The sequence below is a fragment of the Kockiozyma suomiensis genome (genome assembly GCF_038497685.1).
Source record: "Kockiozyma suomiensis strain NRRL Y-17356 unplaced genomic scaffold V2V93scaffold_6, whole genome shotgun sequence".
Lineage (NCBI taxonomy): Eukaryota > Fungi > Ascomycota > Lipomycetes > Lipomycetales > Lipomycetaceae > Kockiozyma > Kockiozyma suomiensis.
The window spans coordinates 922,857-932,798 of NW_027117669.1; the positions used below are offsets into that span (position 1 = coordinate 922,857).

The 9,942-nt window shown below is 42.6% G+C and overlaps 4 protein-coding genes across 4 annotated transcripts; 2 read left to right on the forward strand and 2 right to left on the reverse strand.

The window, feature by feature from the left end:
• The first annotated feature begins 390 nt into the window (after positions 1–390).
• V2V93DRAFT_369365 (K+ channel tetramerization domain-protein) lies at positions 391–2,239 on the forward strand. Its single transcript, XM_066909999.1, has 2 exons — positions 391–570; positions 809–2,239. The coding sequence occupies exons 1-2, from the start codon at positions 471–473 to the stop codon at positions 2,074–2,076; spliced, it is 1,368 nt and encodes a 455-aa protein (XP_066766332.1). The 5' UTR covers positions 391–470; the 3' UTR covers positions 2,077–2,239.
• An 86-nt stretch (positions 2,240–2,325) lies between these two features.
• V2V93DRAFT_369366 (FAD dependent oxidoreductase) lies at positions 2,326–3,925 on the forward strand. The gene is made up of 3 exons (XM_066910000.1): positions 2,326–3,053; positions 3,104–3,531; positions 3,592–3,925. Exons 1-3 carry the CDS (start codon positions 2,376–2,378, stop codon positions 3,761–3,763), a joined length of 1,278 nt encoding a protein of 425 aa, XP_066766333.1. The 5' UTR covers positions 2,326–2,375; the 3' UTR covers positions 3,764–3,925.
• V2V93DRAFT_369367 (uncharacterized protein) lies at positions 3,509–6,133 on the reverse strand. The gene is made up of 2 exons (XM_066910001.1): positions 4,541–6,133; positions 3,509–4,474 (listed from the first exon to the last, which is right to left on the reverse strand). The coding sequence occupies exons 1-2, from the start codon at positions 5,937–5,939 to the stop codon at positions 3,942–3,944; spliced, it is 1,932 nt and encodes a 643-aa protein (XP_066766334.1). The 5' UTR covers positions 5,940–6,133; the 3' UTR covers positions 3,509–3,941.
• Positions 6,134–6,673: 540 nt separating this feature from the next.
• V2V93DRAFT_358784 (uncharacterized protein) lies at positions 6,674–7,813 on the reverse strand (the record flags this gene model as incomplete). Its single annotated transcript, XM_066908074.1, has 1 exon — positions 6,674–7,813. One exon carries the CDS (start codon positions 7,811–7,813, stop codon positions 6,674–6,676), a length of 1,140 nt encoding a protein of 379 aa, XP_066766335.1.
• Positions 7,814–9,942: the final 2,129 nt, after the last annotated feature.

Consider the following 9,942-nt stretch of genomic DNA (forward strand, 5'->3'; position numbering starts at 1 on the left):
TTCACAAAGTATTCTTGCTTGCGAAATATCATATAGCGTAAAAATTTAAATCTATGGCCTTCGTTTTGCGTGATTTTGTCTCTGAACAATAAAGTAGCAGATCGACAGCGCCGCACAGAGCTTCCCATCATTCTTTCTCACAATGATGTTCCTATAATTACCACTTTCTTTTTCTCATCTATGGACTGTTTTGCTGTTACTATATTTCCCATATCCAAATACATTTTATGAGTCGTTTATAGTACTGCTTGGCTTTGATCAGCACCGCGGCTATTGTGTTGAACGCCGAGTTATTCCTTTAATCCCCTCCGACCCTACGAATCGAATAGCACGCACGCAGGTTGACCTTTGCGCATCTCTTATAGCAGCTCGTTTACTGATTTTAGTGAGGTAAAGCTATATCTGAATAGTAGTGTATAGATTGGTTAATGATGAATGCATACTCACGTGACGAAGAGCCCAATTTCATTATGTCTTCACTTTCATCCGCATCCTCTAGTGAAATTGCGGGGAATCCATCCCGCAATACACCTTCCGTTATTGCATTTGACGATGAATTTACTACAACTGGTACGGTACAGATTATTTTTGATGAATTAACTGAGATCGTGCGCTAACGATTTCATTGAAACAGAACAAAATTCAAACTCGGAGAATACACCTGCCCAAGATAGCACAGTCACTTCAAGCAGGCCTATGACGACTGCTACTGGAAATGAGGTTTCTGCAGCAACAGTAAACAGTAGCTCACGATTTAATGGGCCTGCACTCAGCATGAACATTCCTCGATATCTGCCACATGAGGCAGTTTTTTCAATTCAAGTTGGAGACACCCTTTTCAGGCTAAGCGGCGCCTCTCTTTCGTCAGACGGACCATCCTATTTCACATCATTTTTTACTTCACAGAACCAGAAGAAGCAAAGAGAATATCCGACTTTATATATTGATCGCAACCCAGAAGTGTTCAGGGACATTGTTCGACATCTTCAAGGATATTATGTCGTACCAAAAGACGAGTATCAGTTTGTCTATTTGTATGCTGATGCTCACTACTATCAGCTGCCGAAGTTAGTTAAACTGCTTTTCAATTCTGAGATTTTTGTTCGAATCGGATCAACGCAATTTAGAATCCCTAAAGAGCTTCTTTCAAAACCTGGCGATTCTCCTAATTTTTTCTCTCTTGGATTCTCATCCTTTTTTGCCTCTCCGGAAGAAGTCTTTCCAGGCACTCGAGGCTTGATCAGACCTCCAGCCGTTGCACCACCTCAAGTTGATTCTCATTCCGAGCTCTTGTTTCAGCAATTATTGCATGCTTTGAAAGGCGCGCCTTTGAAATTTGAATCGCCTGAACATCGTGATCTGCTGATCAAAGAATGCAGATACTATCATTTTCGTGGCCTAGAGCAAAGACTGATTCCGATAAATATTAGTCGAAATCTTCTTACAGGCAGAGAAGAGATCACTGTTCGATTACAAGATGTCAGACCGGCTGCGATTAGTGCTGACGAATTAGCCGAAGGAGAACGGCGACGCATACTCTACAAACGGCCTTTCATTGAAGAAGAAGTGCGTGAACTTGTAATTCAAGTTGATAAAAACGAGCTTGTTCTACGAGCTTATGGGATTTCCGAGATTGAAGGCGATGTAAATGGAAGCCAAAAATGCAAATGGGGTGTTGAAGTTATAGGCGGAAGTGCTACCGCTGAAAAACTGATGGCTATAATTGATAAAGTTCAACCAACAAATGTTCGACCCGATCCAAAAGGCCCTCTTCGACTTGCCTCTGATTTACGAGATATCTTTATAACAATTGATGCTGTTGAGGTTGATTTGATTCACAAAGAAGATGGATCGGTACGGTGTCTGTATGCCGATGCTTTGAATTCATCGCGGAAACGAAAACGTGGGGATGACACCGAAGCCACTGCAAAGTCAAATGTTCACATCCGGAATTTGGCTGTGGTAAAAGCCCAGTTTAAACTTTATATCGTCAAGGGAATGGTAGTTATGCATCTGTTGACTGCCGAGTGCGTTTCATCTTTGAAAGAAGTCAATCGATTAAGAAAGATGTTGTAGACTATTTGTATCTTGCCCGATCTAAATTTTGTAAAGTGTCTCTTAATTAATGAACTGTATCTGTTAACACTGAACACACGACTACAGAGTACCGGGTTTTTGGGATAAAAACTTGTATATATTATTAAACATTATCGTATATCAATCATATTTTATTTTCTGATAACTACTCGTAACCAAACTTTAAACGAACCATGCGCGATGGCACGTGCGCTGAATGACCGATGCCCAGCTGGCATATCAGTCGAACAATCAGCTCGCATCTCAGCTTTTATCAACTCTTCTTATCCTCACTCTAAATGGTTTTTGAGCTCTCCAAGTCGAGCAGAATTGCGATAGTAGGGTCAGGTGAGTTTGGCTTGTCTACAGCATATCACTTGCTGCAATCCGGTTACAAGTCGATTACTCTTTTTGACCGTACTCGCCCGCCAGTTCCTGATGGGAGCAGCGTTGATATATCAAGAATTGTAAGAGCGGATTACGAAGATCCGGTATACGCTCGTATGGTTGTGGAAGCACTAGAATTGTGGAAAACTACTTTCAAAGATCATTTTCATCCCAGCGGTTTACTTTGCATGTGTGCATCTGATAACCGGAAGTATATTTCTGATTCGCTCCCAATGGTCAAAGACTTGGGTTTGCCTGTGACTGAGTTTTCAAACGGTGAAGAAGCATCTAAATACTTACAACTTCACGAGGGAGCTTTATCAGGGCTGTCCGGGTATTTAAGCCATGGGGCTGGATGGGCACATGCTGCCAATGCTACTAAGCAGCTGTTTGAAATGTGCCTCGATTTAGGTGCGGTGTTTGTTGAATCTGCAGTTCGCGCACTCTGCTATGCGACTGATAACCTCTCAGTAACTGGTCTGTCCTTAGAAGATGGAACACTGTTCAACGCTGATCTCGTTATTGTTTCTGCCGGTGCCTGGACTGATTCATTGATCTCTTCAGGTGACCGATTAGTAGCAACAGGACAGGTATTGTCTCTTCTGAATAATTCTGATTGCATTAGCTAATTAATATGCAGCCTGTGGCTTTTGTTCAGCTCACTGATGACGAATATGAGCGATCAAAGGATCTTCCTATCTACATCAACTTTGTGTCTGGATTCTACGTATTTCCTCCTCACCCCGAATCGCGAGTAGTCAAAGCTGCGAGACACTCCTATGGTTACACAAATTTTTCGCCTGTCAATGACAGCGAAAGATTGTCATCGCAGCCACCGAGGGTGGCATATTCGAAAGGAGAGCGTCCTGAACCACGAACTGTGCTTCCGAAAGACGCTGATGAGTGTATTAGAATCGGGTTAAAGCAATATTTGGGTGAACAGATTGCTAGCCGAGATTTTTTGAAAGCTCGTATATGCTGGTATACCGACACACCTACTAAAGACTTTCTGTTTGACTATGTGCCTAACGTAGATAATCTGTTTGTAGCCACGGGCGGAAGCGGACAGTAAGTGCACTCTATCTTTCTGTTTTCGTTTATTTGCTAACTGTAAATTTGATATTCCAGTGGTTTTAAGTTTCTCCCTGTGATTGGAAAGTACTCAGTCGGTTGCTTGGAGCGATCTGTGAACGTGTCTCTACAAAAGAAATTTGGATGGAGGCAAAGTGTCAGCAATTTGGAAGATAACAGTCGAGGGGGCACCCCATTGATGGATTTGAAAGAGGCCGAACAGAGATGAACGATTCTTAAATGTATTCTCATTTTGGAGAGCCATTGAATCACTTCCAGCTTTATAGCTTGAATCCCACTGCCAGACATTGCCTATATTGTGTCTGGTTTCTGTCTTTCTAATATCGATAAATTGTACGAAATACATACAGAATATAATACACATTACAGTGATACTATCTTAATCACTAAATAGCGATGAAAAACTTGCGATATGTAATGTCTGACAAGCGAGAGACCTTCCGACCCTCTCTGTCCTGCACTTCGCCCTCATGAACGCTGATCTCTTCTTTCAAATTTGAGCTTGCCATTTCATGCCTGACATTCGGCCAGTTCGTATCATATAGGCCCACATGCCTGTTACATCTCAAACATAGCAGAGGCTGTCTCATAGACAAATATCTTTGGACGTACTTTTGGCTGTCAAGCACCAAATTGCTGACTTTGCCGTATTTCTTCGCACTCCTACTAGCAACAAGAAATTTGGCCTTGCAGTTCTTATTCTGGCATTTTTTGATTTCAAACGGCGGCATCACGCTTTCCCAGTTGTTAACCTCTACCTTATTCCTAGGAATAGAATGCTCGGATTCGACAACCAGATCATATTTAGCGTCACAAAAATAAGCATTGTAGAGTAAATTGTTATACCGGCTGTAGTTCGAAGAGGCAAATGAGCGAGCAACCTCATCGGCATCTTCGTCTGATCCACTATCACTAGTAACTGTTTAAGTATGAAGTCAGCACTTACTGCGATTGCTAAAAGAGTTAGAAATCTGAATTGACTTACTATCACTATTCGTCCATGATGCACTAAGCGGTGGTGTCGGCAGACTCGCAAGTCGGCAGCGGGAGTTATTAGAGTAGTTTAAATTAGTTTGCACTGACCGTAGACTCTTTTTTCTCCCACACGCTCTGCCCGAATTCAATGAACTGGCGCCTGACTTTTTGAAACGCGATTTGAGACCCGTATTTGAATCACTTGGATGACCAGAATTGCAGCCAACTGGTCTAGTAACATCCTCGTAATCTCGCTTAATAGGAGTAGACACACGACGAATGATTCTGCTAGATCGACGACGAGCTTCGCTAAATTGCAGACCGAGAACGGAATTATCAATGCTGTTATCCGATTTTGCGTCTGCAGGGCAGTCATAGTTCTCTTCTTGAAGCGGTACACTACACTTTGTAGCCTTCGTTGAGGCACAAGCCGTCGACTTACTTCTTGACTCCATCAGTTCCAGACGACGTCTCTTTTGCGACCGAGTCCGATGCAACTTGACTCCTTCTGAATCCGCCTCAGACTGGTCACTAAAATCATCCTCCGAGCTACTTTCTCTTACGGACAGCTCATCGCTAGAATTGGTGCTTTGAGAGGTCTCAGTACTAGAGCGGGAAAATCTGTTAGGCCTTGGAGCTCCGAAAAATCCTCGGCCTTTTCGTTCACAAGTCGCGCACATACATTCGCGATTCTTCGTCCCAAAATAATTATCTGCGTAGCCCACTGTGATTTCTTCCCCCTTGTATATTCTTCGATTTGAGACAACCGCAACAACTCCACTTCCACCTTGGGCAACAAAATGGCAATTTGGATCGCAATCATGATTCACAAAACGACACGGGCCTAACATTAAACAAGACTCCCCTAGACGATGAGAATAAATAATAGAGAAATCACGATTTATAGAGTGCTGATCTTGTGACGACAATGCAACCATTTTTCCTGTCAGATGATTAATTGTGATACCGGCTTCGATTAAATTGCGGGCAATAATGCAGGCTTCTGAGCGTTGAGATACAGCGCGATATCGCTCTGTGGTACCAAGTTCGAATGAAACGGAAAGCAAGTACATGCTTAAATATCGACGAGCGTGGCTCTCAAACTCATGGACTAATCGAGGAGTACCGGCGTGGCCAAGTATATAGGATTTTATAGACGGCAGTGCTAAAAAATCTTTTAGCAGTGGCATTGTGCCACTGTCGTAAGAGTGTTTGCGGAGTAGGTCGGTAATTACGGCAGGCGATGGACCTCTAGGAGGCCGCCGAGAAGGATGGACTTTGTGAACATCAATCCAAAAATAAAGCAGATCTACCAAAATAACTGTCAAGTAGTCATCGAATGTTGACAGATGTGTTGATAGAAATGTGGCATTATTCTGTCGAGAAGGGGAAGAACGGGACGACACCATACCGATTCACTATTCTTTGTGAAGACACGCTCAGCCGGCTTTGGCCAAGCATGCAATAATCATAAAAGCAAAGGAAAATAAATCAGCCCGGTAGTAGTAATACTGCGATATACGTGCCGAAGCAAAAGCTGTACAAGTTTGGTGTGGTCAGCGGTCTATTAAGGAGGTGCAGAAGCAGACTTGCGGTTCAGCTGAGTGAGGCTCAAACTACGACTCACATACCTCATTCGTTTTTGAGATTTACTATCGCCTGCCCATTCTGGACTGGTATCTTCTACTTTCCATTTTGTGTAAATTAAAGCGGAAGATAAAACTCTACTTTTGAACGGCCAATCAAATCCCAAAATTTGAATGTTGTCAATAAAAGCATAACTACAAATAAAACATTGTGAATGAAGCAAATGTGCTATTCCGATTTCAACGGAAACAAATGTAGAACTCCGACCCAGAATATAATAACAAAAAATAAAGATAGCCACGCAAACTGTCAAGATATTCCCCGCAAGGCTAATGAGCTAAGGCGATATGAATGACAAATGCATTTCTTGAATGGTCATCGTTGTCACTCGGTACCAGCTAGGGCGTAAAGCGGACGGAAGCTCTCGTAAACCCAGAATCTTTTGTCCACCATAATAACGGAACCAAAAGCATTTCAACATGCAATATGCACCCAAAAGCCAAAATTAGAAAATATAGCATCAAAAGTAAAACGGCAGCATTAATCTCTAGCTCCGTTATTCTAACCCAACTTTGTCGAGCCAGTTAAGCATCATCATAGCCTTGATAAGATTACCCTTGATATCACAGTGCACTCCATCTAACGAAATGGACTGAATTGACATATTCCAAGTACCAAGAACATCGTATCCTCGCTCGGGAAGCACATCATACATTGAGGTCTCGAAAAGCATGAGAGGTTTGTTGCCTTGCGTCAGAATAAATGCATCAGATTTCTTTGGCCCAGCAGCGTTTGGGGTTATGAAAAGACGAGGAAACTGCTTAGTATTTTTTTCGTAATCTGGAAATTTTGCTTTGACAACGGTCTCAGCTCGGTCGAGATAATTTAGCGTCGCCTGGACGTCGAGATCATTCCAGAGACCATGGCCATAAACGAAGGCAACCTTCTCGCCTGGTGTGACACCATCCAGGTCTTCGCCGTAACGTTTGATCTCCTCGTCAGGCTGAGGATATCGAACTTGAAGGTTGATGAACACGTTAACTTTGTTAGGATCACATGCGAAAGAGTTGGGATCCCATTTCAAAATATCGCGAGTGGCATAAATTGTTTGCAGCGAGCACGACTTCACGTTGACCTGAGCATTACAAAAACAATCTGCCTTCTCTTGATCGTTAAAATTCCATTGTGTCACTCCTCCATATCCAAGATCCTTTCGCAATAAAACATAAAGACCACCAAGCATTTGTCTCATCATGGAATCCCCGACGATCGACACACGATCAAATCGTTCTAGTATAGCACATGACTCTTCAGTTGTGAACCAACGCATGTCACAATCGCGCGGCATATAAGGGGCATCTATGCCGATTCGACCCCCGCTGGACATAGCAGTGATAAGTGACTGCTTGTCCGGGCACAGAGGCTCGAATGGCTTGTGTAAATCGAGCGACGACATTCGGCACACATCCCGATAGCGATATTCGGCAAAAGAGTCAAAATTATCACGAATGTTGTGTGCTGATGTCGTGTCGTGATCTAATGCCTTCGTTGCACTCTTCTGGGCCGCAAGCGATGCAGCATGAATGGCCCCAGCACCGGGTACAGCGGGCGAAAGAAACAAGAACTTCAGTACAAACAGCACCAAAAGGGCGCCTACTACATAAGTAGCGCTTATGCTCGAGTTGATACGGTGCATTGCGGATACTATCGGGTGAAATAGAATCTGGCAAGCAAAGCGGGCTGGCAAAACAAGAAGATTAAAGTGGCCGGTGGCTGCACAATCCGTTGCTGCACAGTCCGTTGCTGCACCAGTTGCCCTAAACCAGAGCTACTAAGCGATTAGGGTTTCCAATTAAGGCGTAAGTTTGTTTTGCCCGCACAGCAAAAGCTAGCCAGCCGCACATGCCATCGCGAGATTTGACATCGCTTATCGCAGGTATACAGCTACAACCCGTGAAACGAGGGGTACCGAGCTGTAACTTGATGTTCATATTTGTTTGTTTCTTTATGTCATACTATAAAGTGACTAAAGGCTAAAGGGGAATAAATTGACCAATGATTACAATTTGTGGAATTGTATAGGCGCCAAACAGTTGATAAACAGCGAGCAAGCGGGACAAGTTTGGCATGTCAACTCACTTGTCGGCCACAATGCTTTTCCTGTCTTGTCTAGTTGTTGCAGATGGACAATAAATCTCACTTGTCATCATCACCATCATCATCACTGATTTGAATCTGGTATATGCCTGACGTACTAGCACAATGTAATCTCAATTTTAAAAACAACAGCTTCGTCTCGCTAGTTGTCTTGTCCGGCCGGACTCAGTCTGCTCACAAACTGATATTTTTGAGTGGCCAAAATGACTCTTATACAATATGCAGCAGTCCGAGGTCGGAAAATGGAAAACTGAAAAACCTGATTATCTTATACGCGTGCACTCGCGTTCCTAATATACTTGTAACTACCCTACCAGTCCAAAACTAACGATCGTTGCGGCTATTTTCTAGAATGAAATATAATAAATGACTTTGCTTGATTAGTCTTCAAATAAGGGGTATGTAAGCGCAGTCAGCAATGAATGTCGTCCAGAAATCAGCCAGAATATTTGCTATTCTCGAAAAGAACTTGCAAAGTCTGGCGAGATTGAGAAAAAGTGCCGATGGAGCGAGCATATGACTATGGCTGTAAATTGCCTAATTAGGGACACGTAAACGAGTACTCGTCTTTAGGTATTAGAGATGCCCCCAACTTGAAAGCGTACCGGAAATTTCGCTAGCAGATACGAAGACATTCCCCAAACACGGAGCGCAGATCTGAGTATTCATGCATTATGATTGAGCATCAGCTGTGCATCAAGACTTAACATTTAGTAGTCACGTGATTGAATTCTGCAAAGCTTACTCCAAAGCCTACTTCTACACTTCGTATAACCCTACCCATCTGACAAGCTACTTCTTTTTTTGTCTTTGATATGTTGGGTGCTGTTTAAGCTGAGCAGATTTTGTAACTTGGCTACTTCTCGGGAGAATGTCGGCAGACACCCGATATATAAGCTAAGACCCATTTGGCTTGCACTGAAAAGGCATTCACTATATGATTTGAATTGCTTTCTTTCGAATTTCAATTGAACGTTGGCCTTTTGGCCAGTTTGTAGCAGGATATTGTGGTTTAGAAATGGATGTACTATAATATTCTGTTATACATAGTCCATAGCAATGTATCAATCAATCGATCAATTAATACCCTTCGGACGCCAATCGCCCAAGTTGGCTGCTGCTATGGATCATTTCCACAAAGATGACTATTTAAATATTAGAATTTTTAAGAGATGAAGAATTTTCGTTAGGTACAAAAAATCAAAATCATCCAGTATAGTGCTCATTAATAAATATAAACATCCAAGCTTGCCATTGACTTATACTATACAGCATACATCCACTCTCATATGCTGCTCACTAGTACCAAATTAGATATATAGGCGGCTTTTATGGTATATCATTAATCAAGACGCAAATTGAATAAGAGGTTTCAAACAAAGTTTATGCATAAGGGCAACTGACAAGTGGTACTGACATGGGCTTGTAGGCCAAGTAAATATCAGTCTCAATATCTACAACCTTAACACCCAATCCTCAGCAAGCATCTTATCAACATGGATAACAACTCCATCAACTTTACTATGTCTGGCTCTTCCAATGACAAGCAGCATTTGCGAGAGATTTTACCTCAATTTATCTCCTGCAACCTTGATTGGTTCTTTAGGAACTCCATTGATAAATTCATAAAGACTTTTCAGCCATTTAGCTTCTTGTGAAGCCAGCTTG